The sequence below is a fragment of the Cynocephalus volans genome, chromosome 7, assembly GCF_027409185.1.
Source record: "Cynocephalus volans isolate mCynVol1 chromosome 7, mCynVol1.pri, whole genome shotgun sequence".
NCBI classification, from domain to species: Eukaryota; Metazoa; Chordata; class Mammalia; order Dermoptera; family Cynocephalidae; genus Cynocephalus; species Cynocephalus volans.
The window spans coordinates 14964855-14989531 of record NC_084466.1 but is presented as its reverse complement, the minus strand read 5'-3'; the positions used below and the strand labels follow the sequence as shown (position 1 = coordinate 14989531).

Sequence of the window (24677 nt, the reverse complement as noted above, 5' to 3'; positions counted from 1 at the left end):
CCTGCCGGCCCCACCCGCTCCCAGCCCGGCAGCCAGCCGCGCGGCCAGTGACGGCGCTGCAGATTGCGTGGCCAATCCGCGCGGCCCCCGAAGAGGCGGCCTCGGCCCCGCCTCTCGCACCCAGAGCCAATGAGGCGCCGGCACCGGCGGCCGCGGCGGGGTGAGAGGTCGCGAGTCCCCGCCCCGTCCTCCCCTTTCCCCTTTGCCCCGCCCTTCCCCGCCAGGCCCCCCCCCCCAACCCCGCGCCGCCGCTGGTGCCGGTTCCCGCGCTGGGCCCGCCCCCGCCCCTCCCGCCGGCCCGCCAGCGCGCCTCACGGCTCGTGTCTCCCCTCCCTCCTTCTCTCTCTCACGCCTAGCGCAATGGCGGTGGCCGCGGCGGAGCAGCAACAATTCTACCTGCTCCTGGGAAACCTGCTCAGCCCCGACAATGTGGTCCGGAAACAAGCAGAGGTAACCGAGCTCGCCGCCCCTGTCGCCGCGCCCCGGCCGGCGCGCCGACCCTGCCCCGACGCCGGTCCCGCCGGGCCTCGGCTCCTCCGCGGCGGCCGCGCAGGCCGGGCCCGGCGGGCGGCGGCTGCGCAGCCCACGTGTGAGGCGACTCCCGGTCGTGCCCCCGGGCCCTTCCGGCCCTCGGAGCCGCGGCGCCCGGCGCCAGTGACCTCCCCGCCGCCTCTCGCACACACGTGCGACCGCTTCTCACACGCTGCCCCCGTCCAGATGTGGAAGCCGGCGGCGGGGAGGGGTATGGGGTGCGGGCGGGCCCCGGGCCCCAACTTCACTGCCTTCCTTCTCCCCGTTGTTCCCCTGGGCCTCTCTCCCGCTTTCTTCCCTCGGGACCCACCACCCAGCCCAGTCCTCTTGGTGTCCCCAACCCTGGCTGCCACCTGACCGTCCCCCTCCCTGCTTCTCTCCCTTCCCCATCCCCGCATTCTGAAATGTGTCCTGCCTTGTCGCTGCTGCCTTTCCGCACATTTCCATTGAGTCCTCTTTCTCATTTCTAGTTCCTAACATCAGAAGCCGGATTTCCCTCCTCCCCCCACTTTTGTGAAGTTGCCTTTAGGGTTTCTTTCTAAGCAGCTTCTACCTTACTCAGCTCTTGCTTCAGGCAACTTTTCTTTGCTCTCTGGAGATTTGTGATCCCCTAACAAAAATGGGATTTACTGGGACGTCTGTTAAGTGAGCCAATACCATATGTTTAAGTCTTCAGTTTAATTAAATCTAACCTGAATCTCTCTCTCCTTTTTTTTTTTTAAACACCTCTGGCTCCTGGCCTTCAAAATATGGAGCCGTGGATATGGTTTCAAGAGACATTATTTCAAGTATATCTGTAAGCTCCTTTACCAAGTGACAGTAAGACATACCTGGTTCCATAGAAGACTGATGTTACTTACACTGTCAGTGTTGAGATCGCTATTTATGTGAAGTATTTCCAGGGAAGCGAGTAACTTCCCAGTTTCTTTTAAGTACCTTGTCTGGGCGGACCTTCAAACTCAATTACATACGGAGTTATTTGCAACCATGTGATTGAAAATTTTCTGAGGATTCAGTGAGATGTTCAGCTAGGTATTGTTACAAAGCAAAACTTTATTTTTACATATAGCTAATGAAATTGAGGGACAGGTCCTCTTCTGAACTCATGGCCCTGAAGAGTTTTATAGTTGTCTTTAAAACCACAGTGTTGTTAATACTTGCTTTGAATAGATCGAGGATATGCTAGTTACACTTAGTGGTTTTATAATAAATGAAATAAATACTCTGGAAATTCGGGTCTGTATGAAAAAGCACTTTTAACTATTAGCTTGATCGTAATACCTTTTCAATTGTTATACATGTAATACATGTTTAGGGTAAAAATTCAAACAGTACAGATAGTTTTTTATCCCATTCCCTGAAAATATATCTTTACAAGCATTCATTTTTACTTGAAAGGGCTTATAATACGTCGTTTTGCTACTTGGATTTTTCGATCAGTATATTTCAAATTTCCCCATAAGAGATTTCTTTTTTAAAGGAGTTATAGATCATATATTGTATAGGTAGATGTATTATTTATATAAGCAATCTCCATGACTGGATATTGAGGTTTCCTGCTCTATAAAGTAGTGCTGTACATAGGAGTACATGTATACCTGTCTTTGCATTCTGTGCCAGGTTTATCTGTAGAATACTTAAAAGTAGTATTTGTCCTTCGAAGTAATAATCATGAAAAGGGTACTTCAAAAAGTTTGTGGGAAAACAGAATTAAAAGATAATACAAATTTTTCCATGAACTTTTTTAAGTACTCTCCTTATTCCATAAGTTTGCACTTGGGATATGGTGATGCTTAAAAACATTTTAATGCTTTCTGCTAACTCTAAAGATAATTTTTCACCAAAATAAGTTCTTAATCCCAAACCATAATAGAAATTTCCATGTGTTAGAGAGCAGAACGGCATTGTAATTAGTAAGCTAGTTTAATTCTCCCTCTTCCCTCCAGTTGCTTAAGTCTCTATTGTCAAGCCTAGTGGGGAATCTCTTTTTTATTGAACTAAATACCAGTGTCTGGTTTAGCTTGAATTCCAGTTGATGCCTGTTGTAAATCTTTTATCACTTACATCACTTTGGGGATAGTTAGCAGCATTCAGCACATTTTCTCATGAAGAACAATTGGAAATAAGTACTGTTATTCTCTCAGTCTCTTTATTCCTAGTGAAAACATTTAGATGTCCTGAGAATATATTAATATATAAAGTAAGTATTGTGATACAGAACTTTCTTAATTTGACAAAAAAAAAAAGTTAAGGGGAGGCTCCCTGTTGCCATATTATATATCACTAAGTTGGTCTGTAAATAGAACTTTTAGGAAAGCAAAATATTTGAGAAAAGAAATGGCTGCATATACAGATAGCCTAATACACCCTTCTTTTTTACCTTATGAATAAACCTTTTATAAGTAATCAAAGTAAAACAGTACTCAGTGTGATATAGCAAATATAGAACTATGTTTTCTTTAAACTAAGGAATTGGCCAGGGCTCAGTAAATATCTTTGCAATTTACTCAGTCAAAATAAAAATACTTAGTTGACACATAGATACCAAACTGTTGACTTAAGGTGACTTGTTTTGTATTCAAATATGAAATCAAGTACAATAAAAGACTTTATTGTTGTATTTTGTTGAAATCATTGAAGGGCTTCAAAACTTTTAAAACTTTTTTCATTGTGTAAGCCATTTAATAGGCTTTATAATTTCTATTTTTAAAAACTAAAGATTTTTCTCTTTAACTTTACAAAAAATGTTTCTCACATTTGGAGAATTGATTTGAATGCCCCTAAATCTCAAAATACAATAACTAACATGAATAAAGAATGAGTGTCCATGATGTTCATGACTGGACATTTTTATATGTCAGCCTAAGTATTTTATTAATCATATGCATGGATTTTTATAATTTTTTTTAACATAACTACTTGGGAGAATTTTATATTATCAGTATTCTTCATACAGACTTTGTTCCAATTGATTCTGATATAGAACTTCTTTGTTGAGATTTGAATTATTTAGGATAGCATACTGAAAAATATACCTGATTGTTGAGGAACCAGGGTGGTTAATAGGTAAGAGTTGTATGTCCTCTCTTACATTTCCTCATACAGCATAGGCACACCATAAATATTTATGGAATGAGTGAGATGAGTACCTGTTAGCATTTCTTCTTTGTAGACAGAGAAGTGGGGAGGAGAAATCATTTTGTGATTGTATAACGTATAATCAAGTGAAATTGGAATTTTATTTGTCATAACACTGGTAACATTCACTGAACCTTACTGGACTAGTGCTAAGAATATTTTTAGTAATTTTCTTTATATTTGTTGTATTTTAATGTGGTAGGTACTCAGGATACAAAGATGAAGAGATACTCATTCCTGTCTTTGTCTATTTAGCCTAAGAAAAAGTTACACTTTTGATTTTAAGGCTGCGTTGTTTTTGTCAAACTATTATCCTTGACCACTGTTATGGTATGGATGTAATACGTTTTGGAGTACCACACCAGAGCATAGCAAATGGGGAGAACCCTCTCTCAGGAGTCAGATGTCACTTATACTAAACTCTCCCACCATTGATTTCTAATTCATTATGGAATAGAGTTTAATATTTGATGTGGTGTTTATAAGTCTTCTAGAATTAGCATAGTTGCACCAGTAACTACCTGGGCAAGGGTGGAGATCCTCAAAACTTTTAATGGGTTTTGGAGAGTGACAGCCTAGTAAAGAATATTTTTCAAAAACCTGATTTAGACCACTGGAAATTTGAAGGTTAAACTTATTCAGTGTATCAGAGGCAAGCTACGTGCAAGGAATTAAAAGATTTCTATTGGACTGTGAGAGACTTTTTAATGAAAACGTTATACTGGTTTTATAGTTGCTCTGGCAAAAATTAAGTGAAAAATCTTAAAGTACATATCCATTTTTGCATTCAGATTGTATCTTTGCATAAATTATCTCCTTTCTGGATAAATAAATTCAGACTGTTTTCTCATCTATGAATAGTTGTTGGCAGTTTTCAGCATTGTTATAATCCTGTTGTACTTTTTACTAGAGCAGAACTTGAGGTTATCAGAAGACCTTGCAATCTCCATTCCCCTCAGATTTGTTCTTCTCTAGACTGAGATTTGATTAAGGAATTTGAAAACTGTGTAGCCCTGCATAAATAGAACTGGTTGTTTATTGGGGTAAGCCCCTAGAGTGAAATCCAGAGCTTTTATATGCCTTTATTTCCCTCTCTGTCGATATCTCAGGAATGCTGTGGAGCACTTAATAAAAGGTATATGGTACAGGTAGGTAGCCTTGTTTTTACTTTCTTGTCACTTCTGTCCAAAGAAGCAAGGTAGATTGTAGAGTTGTGGTAGCAGTGAGAGAGCAGGCCAGCTCTTTGAACTTAAACTGCTAAGAAATTAATGTTGTCTACGTTAGACCCTTAAAGTGCGTAGGTGAGAGTGGATTATCATTTGTTTATTTATTAAAAGCCTTCTTCAAAAACAGTTCCAAGTGTACTTAAATTGATTTCCACAGTAAAAGATTGCCATCGTTAGTTTTTGCACATGAATCTATACTTTTGTTCAACTTACTTTTGTAGACAACCTACAGTTGGGCCTTGTCTTTTCATCCATTCTGACAGTCTTTCGGTTGGTGCCGACTTTTTGTTGTTAACCAATTTGTTGTGATTTTACATTATTAATGGAGAAGGAAAAGTGTCCTGAGTCACAAAACCTTTTGCTAATAGATCTGGAAATAATATTATAGTCTCCTGGCCAAATTTCTCCTGAACATGTTTATTTATGTATATAGTATGGTTTTAGTAGCATTCTTGCTTGAAAGAAAATGTAGCATAAAGAATTTGAATACTTTCTTTCCCTTTTTCTGACTTGCTTTATCTGAAGCATGTATTTGCTAGTTATAAGTAGTGGTAATTTGAACCACTTCTACATCATCTAGTCTAAAAAGTGTTGACATGTTGAGTGGTTTCCATTAATATAAGATGATGTTAAATGAGCATTTATTTTGCAGCATCGTAGCTCGAGTCACATTTGACACTTTTTTGGGTCTCTTAGGCCTTGAGTTTTGTTAACCAGGGAATATAAGTTAGGAAAACATGCACACACGTTAGAAACATCTGTTTGAGAGATACAAGTAGAAAGGAGCTTGGTAAGTAACCCCTTGGACATCTCTCTTTCCTAAACTGTCCAAAGTATATTTCATGTCACAGAGGAAATTGTTATCAACAGACCTAGATTAAATGACTTCTTGTTCATGGATCCTTCCCATTCTTCGTTTTATTTCTTTCACTGGCTATTCATGAAGGGGTTTTTTGTTTGTTTTGTTTTGGTGGGGGGGGGATGGCAGCTTTTCCATATGAGGATCTGAATCCTTGAGCTTGGTGTTACAACACCACACTCTAACCAACTGAGCTAACTGGACAGCCCTATTCATGAAGCTTTCTAAGACTGTATTCTAACCTTTAATTTTCTTTTTCATGTAGGAAACCTATGAGAATATCCCAGGCCAGACAAAGATCACATTCCTCTTGCAGGCCATCAGAAATACAACAGCTGCTGAGGAGGTATTACTTTAATATTTGAGAATATTACATTCTTAAAAAAACAAGTTGGAGTATTAGGTGATGGTCAGAGTGGTTCATGAGAATTGTTATTTACTGCACTGGTGTTACTAGAACTTTGAACTTATTGTTTGCTAAAAGCTACATAGCAGTTATAATGTAAATTTTTTGAAGTACTCTGCATTAAAAGTGAGAATTTCCTTTTTTCCATATAAGATGATGGGTCCAGGGTAGATAAAAGTTAATGATTTTATAATAGTCATATAAGAATTATTAAATTTAAGTGATTTCTGCCACTACAAAAATTTTCTTTTCTTGAAACCTTTCTAAAAGAAGAAATTATTTCAATGTTTTGTGTTACCAAATGTTTTGAAAACATTCTTTTTGTTTATCTTTAAAATTTTATTTTTATGTTACATTATGTAATGATAAATATAGTAATTAAAAGATTAAATTAAAATGTGTGCCTATAGTCATCTCTAGATGAAGCATATGTGCTAAAAATATGCTTAGGAACAGAGACACTTTCTAGAATCCTTTTAAAATCATGATTTTGAGCAAATCACCTAGTTACTGTACCAAATTCAAATTTGCTTGAATTTTAAGAATCCTTGTTCCCAATGGTAAAACAGGGCTATTTTCTAGGGTTTTATATTTTATTTCTGCTCTGTTATGGATATAGTAGCTAATTTTCTTTTTTCTTTTCATAATTTAATATCTTCATAAATATTGAATGTCATTGAATATCTGTTTACTTTGGAAAAGGTGTCAAAATATCCAAGTCTAGAAAACTTACTCCACCTATGAAATACTTGCATTTAGAGTTCATAGATTATGACTTCTTTGCTAACAGTCACACAATGTGTAAAATGCTTATACTAATACTTGATGGAAATGAATTCACACTAAACTTTTTGTCCCTAAAAACAGGCAGCTGTTTTAATTCTTGAAGATTAATGCAAGTTAGGTACTAAACAAATTTGAAAGCCAAGACTAACATGAAAATTGCTGAATTTTGTTTTTTAAAACCTGTATTAAATCCTATTTAAATCTTAATTTGGTTTAGGAGTTAGATGATGGTTGTGAATTAGCCTCAGCATCTTGATTGTGACTTTATGGTTTTCGGTTTATGTGTAGAAGAATTGCACATGATTTTTAACCATTTTTATATTTGAAGAATTTTAACCACTTTGAATTCTTTCTAGAGCATATGTTAAGTTTTTTTTTTAAAGTTTGCTACCTATTGTGAATTATTCAATAAAAAGATATCTCAGCGAAAAGTAAAGGAAAAAAAAATAGCAAAATTTATTTGTATAGTTTAACTTTCTTTATTGGTCAAAGTAATTATAGTAATAATGAGTCGCAGCAGCCCGGAAAAAATGAGAGCAGGGAAGATTGTGTTCAATATCCTTAATGGCTTATTGGTTTGATATGATAAAATTTTAGAATATCATTTGTATCAGCTTTTCTTTAGATAATCTCAAGGGATGTAACACTGAAAATGCCAAATTTAAAATTTTAGTACTAGACTAGTACTTGACTAGTAGTCAGGTAAGAATGCCAAATTTGTTTTACATACTCAGAAATGATATTGGGACTTGTAATGTTTGCATGAAAGAAGTGTAAAGATAAATGGATTTTATAACATTTTATCTAAGAGGCTAATGAAAGGGTGGTTAAATAACAAGATATAGGCATGGTGGGAGCCTAAGGTTAGGTAGGAAAGGCATGTCATATCTAGAATGAGAACCAGATGGAAGGTAGGAAAAGAACATTGTGGGATTTGCAGTTTATTTTAAGATTTGTTTTTCTCCCAAAGAATGTATTAAAAACAGGAATTAAAGGGCCAGCCCCGTGGCTCACTCAGGAGAGTGTGGCGCTGGTAGCGCCGTGGCCGCGGGTTCGGATCCTATATAGGGATGGCCGGTGTGCTTGCTGGCTGAACGTGGTGCTGACAACACCAAGCTACGGGTTGCGATCCCCTTACCTGTCAAAAAAAAAAGAAGCAGGAATTAAAGACAGATTTATCATTGCTAAATTCTTATGTGTTTAGGAGTTTCCTCCACTATAAATAAAAATGGCTTACTGTGTGGCACTTTCTGTACAGTAGACTAAATGTGATTAGAGAGTTTTATATATTTTACATTTTAAAAAAACTTTTTGAAATGAATAGAACAGTGAGATACATCAATGGCAGAGTAAGTCTAGTTTGTTGGTAATGTTTTCTCTAGTAAGAAAGCAGTTATTAACAATGTTTTCTATTTATAGGCTAGACAAATGGCTGCTGTTCTCTTAAGACGTCTTTTGTCCTCTGCATTTGATGAAGTCTATCCAACTCTTCCTTCTGATGTTCAGACCGCCATCAAGAGTGAACTACTACTGATTATTCAGATGGAAACACAATCTAGCATGAGGAAAAAAATTTGTGATATTGCTGCAGAACTGGCCAGGAATTTAATAGGTGTGTATACAACTGTACTTATTATTATGTTACTGGAAAAAATGGATGTGTATCCTTTCTCTTTTTTTAATGGAATCTTTTAAAGGAAGATTCATGAGTACCTGAGTACCTTTTATTCTGTTCAAAATGAATGTGATTATGGATTCTGCATTTAGAACCAAAAATTACTGATGTTTGTAAAATCCACTCATAATATTTACCTATTCGTATTGAAAACATCTGTGTGAAAAAATTTTGTGATTTGCTTGAAAATTGTCAGTTATATTTCCTCCTTAATCTGTAAGGTTTTAGAACACCTACTTTGTAGATTAAACTTGCTAATTAAAATAGAAATCAGTGGCCACACACGTTTGCTATTATATATGTATGTTGATAAATTATGTACATATGCTATTATACTGTTATACTGTTTACATTGTAAAATTCCCAAAAATATTTTTAAAGAATGAAATAAAAGGAAAACACTTTGAAAAATGCATTTTACTAACAGTAAAAATTCTTTTTGGCAAACTAAAAATATTAATAATGTAATTAAATATGCTTCATTATTTTTTGATGGGGATTCATAAGTGTGGTTGTAAGTGCAGTTCATTTAGATGGCATAGTTGAAAAGGATACCTAATGAAGATAAGGGCTAAACGAGAGAATATTATTGGTCTTAGTACATTATGACACTGGTTAATAAATCTCATCAACCAGTAATATAGCAGTTCTTGTTCATTTCAGCTAACAGACTGTCATCCTTTCTGATACCAGCCAATTCTTAGAAACTAATAGGGAATGTGTCAAACTTTTTCGCTTTTTTTTTTTTTTTTTTAAGATGACCAGTAAGGAGATCATAACCCTTGGCTTGGTGTTGTCAGCACCACGCTCAGCCAGTGAGCTAACCGGCCATCCTTATTAGGATCTGAACCCTTGGCCTTGGTGTTATCAGCACCACATTCTCCCGAGTGAGCCATGGGCCGGCCCTAAACTTTTTTATTTTAAATAAGTGGATTCAAAATCCACAGAAACTCTTAGTTTTGAACATATAGATAGAGTTTAGAAAACTTTTTCAAGTTTTAAGTGTGTAGATAGGCATTTTATAGGTGACATCATTTCTCATTCAAAATCACTTAATAATGGAAACATTTCCAGAATAATTCAAAGAGCTACCTTGCAGATATTTTTTTAAGCAGCTATTTTATTCCCCCTCAAAGCATCATTTTTATGTTGAGGGTACAGTTTCGGATATTTTGTTTTTTTGAGATCAGCTAAGTGGCACACATCATTAACTCTTAAGATCTTTGTGACAATATAGCCAGTAGTTTCATAAGCATCACAATAGGTTTTTGTGGCTACTTGTTTTTATTACAGAGTATCATTGAAAATCTGTATTTTTAAATCTTTTTAAAAAGTAAACACATTGATAACATTCTGTACCATTTAAAACTGCAAAGTATGAATACGCTTTTGGGTTCTGGGATTCTCACTCTGGTATCTTCTCTCCAGTTCAAAAGTAATAATTATTTTGGTTTCAAGATTTGCTACCATGACAAGTAGTATATATAAAACCTTCAACCAATTAAATATTTGTATAATTAAAAGTACTGCCTTCTCTCCAGATTCTACTTCTTAGAAATAACCACTGCTAATACCTGTACTCGTGTCCCAAATACTCAGTTGCTCTTTATAAGACTATGGGGCTATTTGTCTGGTTAAAAGACTTAATTTTGGGGGGAATTTTTTTAAATGTTCAAGCGACATTTTCCAGTACTACATATTTTGGGTGAGGCTTATGAAGTTTGACTAACACACTTTATGTGTGGATTTCTTTACTTTTAGATGAGGATGGCAACAACCAGTGGCCTGAAGGTTTGAAGTTCCTTTTTGATTCAGTCAGCTCACAAAATATGGGACTGCGGGAAGCTGCCCTTCACATTTTCTGGTATATACGCTGATAAAATTTTTTAGAAAAATTTGTGTAATGAATACCCAAAACACATTTTCATTATTTTAGCCTAATTTAATTTTTAGACCTAAAATAAAAATAATGATTTTAGATAAGCTTTGTATATGTGTTGAAGGCAAAATTTTTTTTAAAAAATATCCTTTTATTTCACATTACAATCCTTTTTTATGTACGGTAGTTCTCTGCAGTTTTCTTTCTTTCTTTTTGTCCTTTATGATTCTGAAAATTTTCTTGAACAATTTTTTGCCCCAAATATTGAGATTCACACAGCATCAAATACAAATACAGCTTTTAGAAAACCACTTCAGTAACGGAGTCTTAAAGAAGATAAGAATGCTGGTGAATTCCCATTGTTTTCTGGTTCTTCTTTGACCAAGCTTTATAATATTTTAACAAACTTCTATATATTTACAATTAAATAGTCTGTTTAGAATTAAGGAATTATTTCTGCCCTACTATATTATAGTTTTTTACTGCATTTAAAATATGATTAATATATCAGATTTATAACTTCTCAGCATCATACACATTTTAAACATTACATCATTTTCTACTTTTGTTGTCAAATGTATCTTGTTTATCTCAGTAATCCAGATTAGAGAATTAAGTAAGGCATTCAGTTTAATTGTTCACCAAGTTTAAAGTAGAGCAGAACTTGTATTACCTGGGTCAGCAGGGCTGCAAATAGATGGTCAGAAAGCATGGTTACTACAGTTAACATCTGAAACCCTGTGGTTGCTCTTGTCCCATCCTGCACTCCAGGTCAGCTTCCAGCTGAGACAGAGTGATAAGAATAAAGCATGGGGCTGGGCCTGGACTGCTGAGTAGCTTCTACTCCCAGTCTATACTTCTCCAGTATGTTTCTTTCCATTCACCCAACCCAAAAAGAGGATTGCTTAGAGGATTGGTAGAGATGATGTTCAGCCTAAGGATCAATGCATACTTTTGAGTCAGGTAAACGGTTCATTAGATTCTAGCTCACACTTTACTGGAGTTATAACATAGCTTTTAAAAAGTGCTTTGGATCATTTTTTAGGAACTTTCCTGGAATTTTTGGGAACCAACAGCAGCATTATTTAGACGTCATCAAACGGATGTTAGTTCAGTGTATGCAAGATCAGGAACATCCATCGGTAAATAATTTCAATTCCATTAATATGAACAACTAATGTAATTTGTGAAAGAAATTAATATAATAGTAAATTGTCTTTAATACTTTAAAATATAAATACTAGTTTATCAATAAGGAAAAATTTCATTTTGTGTAAGAAAACTTGAACTTGCATCCATCAGAAATTTTTTATGTTTGACATTTTTTACTCTCAATTTTTAGATCAGGACGTTATCTGCTAGAGCTACAGCTGCATTTATACTTGCAAATGAGCATAATGTTGCTCTGTTCAAACATTTTGCAGACTTGTTACCTGGATTCTTACAGGTAAGAAAATAGTATAGAATAAATCATAATTATATCTTACGCTGGCTTTCATTAAATTTTTGTCAGAGTTCTATAGTGCATTCATTCATTCATTAAGTTAATATTGACTATTATGTGCTGGCACTGGGGATATAGCAGTTAACAAAACATGCAAATCTCTGTCCCCATTGAGTTCATATTTATTGCCTTTGAAAGACTTTTTCTAGTCTCTTAATATTTAGAGTTATAAAGTTTTTTTTATAATGCAGATGGTATAAACAATGATATGCTTATTATTGAATATACAGTCACATAGGTTATTTCTGTTAAATCAACCAAATAACCTATGAATTTAATTCTCATTTTACTTAAGGAGAAATTTAGGAGGAAAGGATAAAAAACTTGCCGAAGATCACAATCTTGGTACATGGTAGAATCACAGTTCAAATTCAAATCAGGCTGCAGTCTTTACTCTTAACCATAGGGTTTGTAACAATTTGTGTTATAAAGTAAGTAGTTTATGGTTAATTCACATTATTAGTTCCCAAGGGTAAGTTAATGTTTTAAGGATACTTTCTGCCTTCATCAGAAAGCAAAATAAAATTGGACAAGTTAGAGTAGTGATTTTCAACCTTGTCAGGCTTCATACCCCTTTCTTAGGACAAATATTTTGTAACTTCACATATACTATCCTGAAATGAAATGCATGGGTACTATAACTCATGTACATGTATGGTTTTAAGAAATGCAAATATATGGCCCTATCTAAATACAAAGAAGAGATAAAAACAGTAATATATAGTAAAATGTTATGCTTTTTCATATATAAATGCTCACACTAAAAAGACAGTGGACTAGATGGTCTCTGAGTGATCTGTACAACTGCAGTAGTTAAAACTAGACTGATACTGAGGTACTGGCAAGTCAAACACCACAATTGCTGTTACTATTGGTGATAAGATTTCCTGAAATAGTAAAGTTCTGGACAAAACAAAGTATGTATCCATTCTTGATTTATACAGTAGTTAATTATTTTAAGGGGGAAGTCATGGTACATTAAAACCAGGCAAAAAATTTGTGAGTTAAGTTCTTGGTTCAGATCATTATAAAAAGGTTTTTCATTTTCATAAATGTCTGGCATTTGTGATCATGTGAGTCACTTGTAAGTGTTCATGTCACGATGCAGGACATCTGGTATCTCTGGCCTTTGCCCATCCTCAGTCATGTGACAACCAAGAAATAGCTCCTAGGAGAAGTAACATTCCTGTTGAGAACCACTGAGTTAGAGAGGATTTAGAGGAGCTAAAATGGAAGGTTTCTACAAGATAAGTTATTAATAGAATTAAGTTAAAACTTTTCTCCCCATGCTGTCACACTGAAAAGATAGTTTAGGTCAGTGACACCGCATTAACTGTAACGTGCGATTGTTTTAGGAATTTATTATCTAAAATCTTAAGTTACTCACTGTTTATAAATCTAATCCCAGAGATTTTTCTTCATGTGGATTTAGAGTAAGTTAAAATTTTGCCGGAACTTGTGGCAGTTGTTACTCTGAAATAGACAATGGTTAATACAAAATGCACACTTAAATACCATAGCGACCAAACTTAACATCAAAGAGAAATAACATGGGTAATATTGGACATTTCTAAGTGTATCGTAGAATCTAGTATTTACTGTGCCTATGGCAGGTACTAGGACGTGGATATAGAAAGGATAGAGGAAAGGGATTCCTTCTGGTGCCATTAAGTTTTGTTGTGGTTATTGTAGTTTAACTGGTTTTAATTTTGACTGAGATTTAAATTGATTTTGTATGTTTCTAGTTAGCCTTCCTCAAAAGGAACTTTTACATGTGGCTCTAAGTAGAATATTAGCATAATGTGGATTGCTAAATTATTTTGTGAAAAATAGTTCAGTAATATTTATTGTCTCCCTCTTAGGAATGCTTTGGCTAGTGAAGCATTATAAAGTGAGTCTTGAACACAGGCATTTTTTTCTGTTTCATCTTTTCTAGGCTGTAAATGACTCATGCTACCAGAATGATGATTCGGTCCTAAAATCCCTTGTTGAGATTGCAGATACTGTTCCAAAGTATTTGCGTCCTCACTTGGAAGCAACTCTACAGCTAAGTCTGAAGGTAAATTAAATACTTTAGTAAATGTTCTGTTTATTATTGTATATTTATATGTTATATTTATATTTACATTCTTCTAGACTATAGCTAAGTCTAAAGGTAAATTAAGTACTTCAGTAAATGTCTGTTTATTATTTTCAGGAAATAATCTAAATTATTAAGTGTATACAAATGTGTCTTCTTTGTAGTTGTGTGGAGACACTAGCCTCAATAATATGCAACGCCAACTTGCCCTTGAAGTGATTGTGACCCTCTCTGAGACTGCAGCTGCTATGTTAAGGAAACACACCAATATTGTTGCACAGACTAGTAAGTAAAAGGTCTTCAAATAGTTTATGTGTAATGTGGCAAATTGTTAGATAAATTTGTTGAGGATTGTGTAATTTTTCAGATTTGTTGAGAATATAATGAATGTCCTTTCAGAATCAGATGAATGTGGGGAAATGCATCTCCATACATGGACCCAACATGGTGGTTCTGGTTTTAGGACTTTGTAGATACCCTGAAATTTGGTGTTATTAGTGAAAATTTTACAGTGGACTGTGGCAGACTTTGTTATATTATTTATATGTTAAATATTGAGCAAAGTTAATAGTCAAAAGTAATTCAGAGGGGATTTATAGACATCTAGTAGCAAACTGAACCTAGATATAATGGCAGTACTTACCAATGAAGGTAAGATTAGAACATAGATCTAACATTCTGGTCAGGGCTCTGTTCACTATATTATGTTGCTTTGTTTTATACACCGTATTTGCAGGAGAAACTTAAGTGACTATTGTGCTGTGGAAATACTACTTTTAAAGTTTCATTGTGTTTGAATAAGGGTGTGGGAACTAACTTGATCATTTTCTCACCTAGCCATTTCTTCATGTGCTAATGGGTATTTAAACACTTGATTTAGAATGTGAATACATCACCAGATTTATTTTGTAGTGCCACCTACCTATTTATCTTACACTGAGGTAGTAGTGGTTGTAATTTTTAGAAATTTTCCCATTAAAGTCAAGAACAAAAAAGTATTCCCACTGTCACTGTTTCTGTTGTACTGACAATCACAGACAATGCATTAAGAGAGAAAAATAAGTATAAAAATCAGATACAAAAATATTGCTAGGTGATTACAAAAAATGTTTAAGAACAGATAAACTGTTGGAGTTGTTTGAGGGGTTTAGCAAGGTTGTTAGATATGAGAACATAAAAAATAATAGTGTTTCTATATACTAGTAATAATTACTTAGAAAATTTACTGAGAAAGAAAAAAAATCTTGTATTAACAGGCCTGACTTGGAATACCTGGGAGTAAATCAAAAGATGTATAAAACCTCTATAGAGAAAATTGAATTACATATTGAAAGACTAATAGAAGTAAACATCAGTTCTCCTCAAATCAATCTGTAAATTCAGTATCTTCAGTCATAATCCTAATAGAGTTGGTCATGAGAGAATTGATTCTGAGGTTCTTGTGGAAGACATAGCCAAGATGATTTTGGCTGTGAGAATTTTAGAATTCGTTGACAGTGCAGGTATAAACAATGGATCAGACAAATGGAACAAAAGGGAGAATATAGGATCAGACCCACTCGCATGAAAACAAAACTGACTTAAGATAATTCATCAAAGGTTGTGGGGACAACTGGTTATTTCTTTGGAAAAAAATATATTCCAACCTCAGATATCTTTTTTTAAAACAATTTGGGGTTGATTAAAGACCAAAATATTATGGATACATTTTACAAGCAAAGCTTGATAGTAAAGGAGATTTTTTTAAAGACTCTGAATCACATCATAGGTGCAAATATAGCTAAATTTGCAAATAGTAAAACAAAATTTTTTGACCAACCAAATAAGTAAGTGAAATTGAAAGATCAGCCACAAACTGAGAGAAAATAATTGCAGTGCACACAATCAGGAGAGTTTTGGTATTTAGAAAATAGACAAAGGTTCTAAGAACATGAAATTCACAAAAGAAGAATCTGAAATAGCTAATGGACATGGCTGAGTTACAATAAAAACAATTATAATTGTGGAATACAAGTTATCAGAAAGTTTGACAATATCAAGTGTTAGTGAAAGATGTGGAGCTAAGAGGACATTTATCCTAGCTCCAGGGCACTTCACACATTGTTGAGAAATAAGACAGGCCTCCTCCTCCTAAACTTCCCATAGGAATGTAAGTTTATGTAACAGCCAGGAGAGCAGTTTAATTCTTAGTAATATTGAAGACACTTGTAACAATTGTATGCCCTGACTCACATTTGTTGAGGAGATGTGTAATAATCTTATCAGAGCAAATTTTATAAGAGGAAAAAAATTGGAAACAACCAAAATATTCATTAACAGGACAGTAGGTTGTATTTATATAATGGAATGCTATGAAGTAATTAAAATGAAATCCATGTGTGTTGAGAAAAAAAGCAAATTGCCAAAGGTACATACATTATGATACCATTTATTATATAAAAAATAGAATTTTGAAATAGTACTATAATTTTGTATATAGATGTAGAAATCTAGTTTTAAGTGTAAAAACAGTTTGGGAATGATAAAATTGATTTTGTGGTGGTGCTTACTTTAGGTAAGGCAGAGAATGCAGTAGGATTTGAGAAGTTCATGAGATTGATTGTTACCCTTACATTACTTTTTTTTAAACAAGATCTAAGCAAATATGGCACAAGGTTAAAATTTAACAAAACACATTTTGGGGGCACAGACAAATAATTGTTTTGCCTCACTCTGTGAGAGGCCAAGTAAATCTTACCTAAAATTTTTGTTTGTAAATGGTGATATTGACAAAATTATAAAGCCACAGTCTTCAGATATTAAATAATGATTTACTTTAGTTCCTCAGATGTTAGCAATGATGGTTGATCTGGAGGAAGATGAGGACTGGGCAAATGCTGATGAACTAGAAGATGATGATTTTGACAGGTAATCTCACACCAAATACTGTGGGGAGGTTACTGACATAATAGAGAGTTCCCAGTGCAGCAGCGAGAGCTTTGGAGCTACAAGGCCCATCTCTTCACCGCTGTATTCTGTCACCCAAAGTAAAACTTTTCAGCATGGAATATGGGACTTTTGCCTTTCTATTGCATGCATTTCTGTATCACATTTTTTAAGTAGTTTATTTTTCATGTAAAATTTGTTTTAATAAAATTTATTTATGTTTAATGAAAGCTCATAAAACTTACGTTATTTTAATTGATAATAAATCTATTTTGTAATCAGGAAAGGAAAGATACAACAATAAACAAGTTGTTTATCTTTTTAAAAATAACTTGTGACATGGAATACAGTGGGAAAGTAGCTATTATTTTTACTCATTTTATAAATGTTCTTCAAGACTTTTTTAGTTTGAGTGTCTTTTAAAGTATGTGTAAAGAAACTTCATTGTGATAAATGCTTTTATATGCATAGACTTCACCATGAATAGTTGTTTCAGCAAAATTCCCTGAGAAACACCAGTTTCCCAATAGAATGCAATTTAACTTTAGAATAGAGATTATACAGAGGTGATAAAATTTGTACACTGAGTGACAGTAACACTGGAATTACTACTGTACTTAATTTTTTTGGCTTCGGAGGCCCCGTGAGTACAGATTCCTATGGAAAAGTCAACTAAAATCTACTATATTCACTGTGCAGTAGTGATGGTGGCCCCTTACATGTATATGAAACATAGCACTTAAGAACTCTTATTTTAATTGACTTTTTTAGTACTCCCAAAGGCATATTTAGGTGCAGAAATGGAAAGTTAAGATTGAGCGATTTGTCTGAGGTTATTACATAGCCAGTTAGTGGACTAGAGTTTGAAACGTTCCTCATTCTTCCCAGTGCATCATACTACCACCCTTACTTAAGAACTGAAATTATTCCCCTGAGAAACTGGCAGTCAGTATAAGCTACTAGGTTAACAAAGATAAAAATTAAAGATATTTGACTTATAGAATCTATAGATTTGTACCATATGCATTTTTAAAACTTAATCTCATTATTAAAAAATGTCTGGTTCTGGCTTCAATACTGTTTTGAAGTGTATGAAAGTAATCTTTCACTGGAAAACACCTTAATAAGGCTGAAGAGAAAATTGGGGTTAGATCATATTTCCTTTCTCTGGCTCAATTACTGTAACCTGTACTTTAGTTTGCCCTGAACACAACACTTAATTTATACAATTTAAGAAACTTTTTCTGGATTAGATGAGTAAGATTTTCTTATCTGTGAGTAAACAGGGCATAAGTACATTTTCAAGATCAGATTTCTAAGTCTAAAAACCTGTTCTAAAGATTTATAGCCTCATCTTTATAGTATTGTCCTCACAGAGCAGCTAAAGATTATGCACTTGACAAACTCACTACTAATCTGCAGTTCCAAGCCAGAATAATAAGTGTGCAAATGCTTTTATGCCTATATTCCTTCAGTTTTCAGTGAAAACACTAGAATTGAATTTCACCTATGTATAGGTTTTGGTAATTCATTGTGCACCACTTTAAAGGTGAATGCACTCACAGTGAGAGGGGCAAATCACACATTTTCAACTCCATAGCAGGTTTTATTCTTGTTTATTCTTGTGCAGTCTCTTCTTGTTTTGTTTTGTTTTATATGGTTTCCTTTAAATGAGTATTTTCATATGAAATAGTTCTTTTTAATATTTTTTTAAATTTTATTTTTCTCATTGTATGTCTGTAGAGTACAGTTCATTGTTTCAATACATGCCTATATTGTATACTGATCTAATCAGAATAGTTAGCATATCTATCACCTAAACATTTATCATTTCTTTGTGGTATCCTTTTTTCTAGCTATCTTGAAACGTACAGTACAATATTATTAGCTATTGTCACCCTAGGGCACCAGAACTTTTTTCTTCCTCTCAGCTGTAACTTTGTAACTTTCTATCCATCTACCAATCTTTCCCTGGCCATCCCCCCCTCCTTCCTTTCCCTGCCGCTGGTAACCACTATTCTGCTATTTCTCTCTTTTTAATTTAGTCTTCTTAATTGACCCATGATAAAGGTATGTATTTATGGAATACAGTTTGATACTTGGATACATTCATACTGTGTGCAGTGATCATATTAGGGTGCTTAGTATATCCATCACCTCAAACGTTTATCACTTTGTGTTATGAACATTTAATATCATCTTGACTAGCTATTCAAAGATACAGAGTACTCAGTCCTAGTTTTATGGAAATATGTCTGTTCAGTATACTATTTCTCACATATTTTGAATATATTGAGTACGTCATTTTGTTTGTGTATTTAGCAATGCAGTTGCTGGTGAGAGTGCTTTAGACCGAATGGCTTGTGGACTTGGTGGAAAGCTCGTTCTACCGATGATCAAGGAACACATTATGCAAATGCTTCAAAATCGTAAGCTATATATCCTTCAAATGCTAGAATAGTGGACTAACAGATGCTTCGAATATGTTTAAAAGTTGATCTTTGCCTTTTTATAATCTATGTTTAACATAATTCTTATATTCTACTGATAAAATTCTACTTAATCCTCTTTGGAACCATTCATTCTTACACTAAAGAACGTTTTTCCTCACTAGTGAGAATATTTTTCAATTCTCCCTTCACAGAATTGGCTTCAGTGTATAGGAAAATTTATAAATTCTAAAGAAAATTTACAGATTTGCATCCTAGTCAGAAATAATTTAGATTTGAATTTGAATGAGACATCATTATTTGAATGTTTATGAAATATTAGCAGGCTCAATTCATATAATTGTCCATCTAATTACACTAGATAGAAGAACTTCTATGTAGTATAATTAGAAGAGAAACCATTTCTGTTTTTCTGCTAATATTTCTCTAACAAATATTTGGTCAGTTGTAAGCATTTTAACCTGTAGTTTATAGTATATCCAAAGTTGATTATTACATATATTTTAATTTGCTTTTTCTAATTACAAAGTTAATGTGCATGATATTTTTTAAAAATTAAAATACAGAAGTATATAAATTACAAGTTCCTTAATTCATATTCAGAGGTGACCACTGTTAACAGTTCTGAGACTTTTGTCTGACCTTATTTATACATATATACAGGTGGTTTTTTTTTAAATATAAATATACCATACAGACACATCATACTTATTAATTTTTTGCTCAACAGTTTATCATATCACTACATAACAGCCTACCTTATTTTTAAAATAGCCACTTAGCATTCCATAATTCCCATTCATAATAAAATGCAGTAACACAATACCAAATTCAAGTGAAGGTGAATTGTCAAGAACTCTGACCATTATCCTGTTCACTTGGTTCTTTCTTATTTTTTAAGATTCTTATTTATCCTGAAATGGCATGGTCAAAAACCATTGATGTGATTTTATATCTGGGTCTTGTATACTATTTTTCTTTCCTCCTGCCCCCCAACCCGCCCACCCCCACCCCCCGCCAAACTTTTCGAGGTTCTTTTTCCAAAGGGATAGAGGTAGCATCACAGATTACTTGACCTACAAGAGCTGCTAGAAGGAATAAATTGAGCTTTTCCATTTTTAAGATGAAGAAAGTGAAGCCCGTATACATTTTAAAAATGCACAAGGCTATCAGTATTTCTCCATTTATTATTCACACTGCTCTTCAGATAGTTTTGTGAATGTGGTTGTGATTTGTAGTTAAAGAATTTGACTGCTACAAGTCACTAGCTGGGTGTAGAAGACTTTTCATATATGGCAATGAACTCTTAATAATGATGTTTGTTGCTTGATGTATGACTTTCAATTCAGAAAGTCTTCTGTGTCTTGGTTTCCTGGTCTATAAAATAGGAAAATAATGCTTGCCCTACAACCAGATTGGGGGTTAGGTTCCAAAGATGTATTTATATATGTGAAAAATGCTTTAACAATGGTAAATGATACATATTTCCTACTGTGAAAATATATAGTAATTAATGCCATTTGGGGAATCATTTGAATCATAGCTTTTTGCTTAAAACACTCTCTAGTTTTTGCCCCACTGAATATATTCTGTAATTTAAGACTTTTTCTACAATTTAGTTTGTCCCTTGTACCAGCAGTTCTCAAACTTTCTGGTCTTAGGACCCCTTTAGACTTGTGAAAATTACTGAGTATCCCAGGGTGCTTTTATTTATGTGGAATATATCAATGTTTACTGCATTAGAAATTAAAACAAATATTTAAAATATTCATTTAAAAATAACAATGGTAAGCTCATTACACATATGTTTTTATGGAGAATGACATTTTGCATTTTTGCAAATATATTTAAATACTTAGCTCATTTCTTATATCTGCTTCTGAATTCAGTCTCCTGGGATTTTACACATGTTGTAATTTCTGGAATACTCCATTATACCCAAGGTTTTCAGGTCCCACTTTGAGAACCATTTATGTACACAGACCCTAGTCTTACATACTATTGTATGTCTTGCTTTGTTTCACAAAGAATTGGAAGCAGCCTAACCTATATTACTATAATAGTGTAAATGGACATATTTAGAATAAGGTTCATCCATATTCATTTACCATATTACTAAATAAAAGTTCTTTAAAAACAGCATCTTTTCTTTTTGGCTTTTTTTCTCTTTAAAGAAATGTGACCATTGAAATCAGTAAATCTGTATTCAATAAACAGCAGTGTGTGACAGTGAAAATCTGGGTATTTGTTGCTTATGTAAATCTTACGGTGAAAGTCTGTTATTTTAAATACTGTTAAGCTCTTTGCTTCCATATTGTCATTTAACCTTTGGAATCAATATGCCTGTGTGACATAACCACTCTTAACAATGAAATAGTACAGTCAGGCACTTACTCTATTCTAATTAATAAAGTATAGAAATCATGTTATTCTTTTCCAAATAAGGAGAACTTCTTTATACGTCTAACTACCAGAATATCGTACTTGTAATTTCTAATCGCTATTCCTTCGTGTGTAATTCTTCTTTGTAGCTGACTGGAAGTACCGGCATGCAGGATTGATGGCCTTATCTGCCATTGGGGAAGGGTGCCACCAGCAAATGGAAGGAATTCTAAATGAGATAGTAAATTTTGTTTTGCTGTTCCTTCAGGATCCTGTAAGTACCAGTAAATATTTCAGTTATAATTATTACAGTAATTTCACGTGCGAACCTATTGCCTTTACTAATACAAGGGAACATATTCCAGCATCCAAGAGTAAGATATGCAGCCTGTAATGCTGTGGGACAGATGGCTACAGATTTTGCGCCTGGTTTCGAAAAAAAATTTCATGAGAAGGTAAGTAGTAAGTCCTCAAACACTCAAAACATACTCTAGGAAGAAAGGTGATTATTTCAAAATGCATGCTTCTTTGGTTTTATTTCACAGGTGATTGCAGCTCTGCTGCAGACCATGGAAGACCAACGCAATCAGCGGGTGCAGGCCCATGCAGCTGCTGCTCTCATTAACTTTACTGAAGACTGTCCCAAGTCACTACTTATCCCATATTTAGATAATTTGGTGGAACATCTGCATTCCATTATGGTACTTAAACTTCAAGAGGTAAGTTTTAAGACCTTTAAGTCCCCTGTTACAGATTAATTTGGATTGATTTCATTGGTGAGACCTGGAGAAGGAGGGACTTTCAGAATGGCCATACGAATAGAAAGTTATAGACAGGGAGTACATTCCAGGCTGTTCTGAGTGGAGTAATTCAGGCTTGACCAGAGCATGGACAAATATTGGAACTGGGAAAGATATGGCCTAATGGTTAGGGAAAATCTTTGTTTGGATTGCCTTGGAAACAAGGCAGAGGAGTTTTTGAACTCTCATTTGTGTAAATTTGGAAGAACCATTCTATGTTACGTGCTGCAGGAAATTATGATATAATTATAGGAAATTAGCATGGTAGCATTGTATAGCATAAATAAAAAAAGATTTAAAGCAAGACTATTATACAATTGTCCAGGGAGTTTGGATGGTAATAGTGGAAATTAGAGGGAAGAGGTGACTGAAAGACATTTCACAGGAAGCATTAACAGTTTGTTTCTGCCAGTTTGAATTTAAAAAGGTAAAAGAGAAGCAAATAGAAAATGTTCATTCTTCTAAGCAGGGTGACAGAAAGAGAAGATATAGAAAACAATATCCTTTCTGCTTTAAATGTGTTGAGTTTTTAAAATAAGGGCTGGCTATCAATGTAGATGATTTATAGCTTAAGTAAGGGATGCAGTCTGAAAATACTTAAGTGATTTTAGTACAGCACTGTGTGACAGGGAGGATGTGGACGAAAAGCAGCCCAGTTATCAAATACAGTGAAAATTTATTATAGCTATACAATGAAATGAATACTAAGGATACACAAAATAAAAGACTTTTTTAACTATTGGATTCAGCAGACATAAATTTACTGTCAAATTGCTATAGAAGTTTCTAACACTCTCAGTTTCTGTACTTAACTCATTATGAACCAGTAACAAACAGTTACAAACTACAGTTTGCATAGCACTGCTGATAGGGCAGAGAACAAGGAGGAAAACTAGAAATGCAGTGTCTCAGAAGCCAAAGAGGAGTTTGAAACAAAGGCCTGAGTGCTTGGTGTCAGATGACAGCCAACTAAGAACATGATAAAGGAAACAGTGTATCTGTAGATAGACAGAGGTGGACCCTAGTTGAAGGTGGATAGGTTGATTGGTTAAATCAGGAATAGGTGGATCCAACGTGACTTTACAGATAGGCTTAGGAGAGCTGCAGTGTAAAGAGAGTCTCTATGTCCGCCTGCCCTTCCCCCAGAGGGGCAATGTGGGTTCTTTAAAGATTGAGGGAAGGGATTGCTGAGATGTGAGGGTTGGAGGACAGTGTTTGTGAGCGAGACTACAAAAAGGGTAAACTTAAATATCTAGAAGGGGAGGAAAGACATTCCTCTGAGATCAGTGTCAAGGTCAAGACGTTAAACATGGAGCTGGAGCAGATGTTGAGATGCAGAGGAAGGGAATAAGATAACTTTTTCAAGATATGGTAGAGTTTGTAATACAAGGTAAAGAGCTCTGCTGAGAGTGTGATTGTAGTTGATGAGGGGAATGAAGAAAATCTGGAGTAACTACTGGGTCAAGTATTCATATGAATCAACAAGGAACTGTTCAGAAGTATTGAAGGCATGGCCCAGCTGCAGATACACCGCACACATTTGTTACTAGCCAGGTCAGAGAACACTGTAGATCTTTAGTGCAGAGAAAAGGGTCATGTCATCTGTTTCACCAAGATGGAAAACGAGGTGCAGGAAAGGGCAGCACAGTTCCTTGGTGGGTGGGATCTTCTGGGGAGTCGGGTTAAAAGATAAAGGAATGGGCTGAAAAGGGAACTTTCTCCACGACGTGGTAGGACAGCACAAAATATAATAATAAGTAGTGGAAATTAATGAGGAAAAAAATGAGTAGGAACGGTATGCATTAAGCTTGATGGACACAAAATTTTAAAAGGGGTCAAGATTTGTACCCAAGAACTAGCTGTGCTTTGAGATAAAGCAAAAATAAGTAGCAGAAGAGAGAGAAAATCCAACGTAAGTAGTTCAACATGGGTTTTTTTTTATAATAGACATTTCATCCAAAACCTAAAGTATCTGCTGCTTGCTTCTGGAGAGGTGGTCTCAGCTTGCTGTTTCAGAGAAGCATTCAAGAACTTGA

The 24677-nt window shown here is 35.0% G+C and overlaps 1 protein-coding gene across 1 annotated transcript in view; it reads left to right on the top strand.

Moving 5' to 3' along the window:
• Positions 1–272: 272 nt before the first annotated feature.
• The window catches only part of IPO5 (importin 5), a 37667-nt gene continuing 13262 nt past the window's right edge, over positions 273–24677 (top strand). Inside the window, exons 1-13 of the mRNA XM_063101877.1 lie at positions 273–450; positions 6020–6100; positions 8366–8558; positions 10383–10485; positions 11546–11642; positions 11843–11947; positions 13941–14063; positions 14249–14369; positions 16904–16991; positions 19332–19438; positions 21991–22115; positions 22207–22296; positions 22387–22560. Coding sequence (XP_062957947.1) covers positions 361–450; positions 6020–6100; positions 8366–8558; positions 10383–10485; positions 11546–11642; positions 11843–11947; positions 13941–14063; positions 14249–14369; positions 16904–16991; positions 19332–19438; positions 21991–22115; positions 22207–22296; positions 22387–22560 — 1497 coding nt within the window. The 5' untranslated portion in view covers positions 273–360. The remainder of the gene's footprint in view (positions 451–6019; positions 6101–8365; positions 8559–10382; positions 10486–11545; positions 11643–11842; positions 11948–13940; positions 14064–14248; positions 14370–16903; positions 16992–19331; positions 19439–21990; positions 22116–22206; positions 22297–22386; positions 22561–24677) is intronic.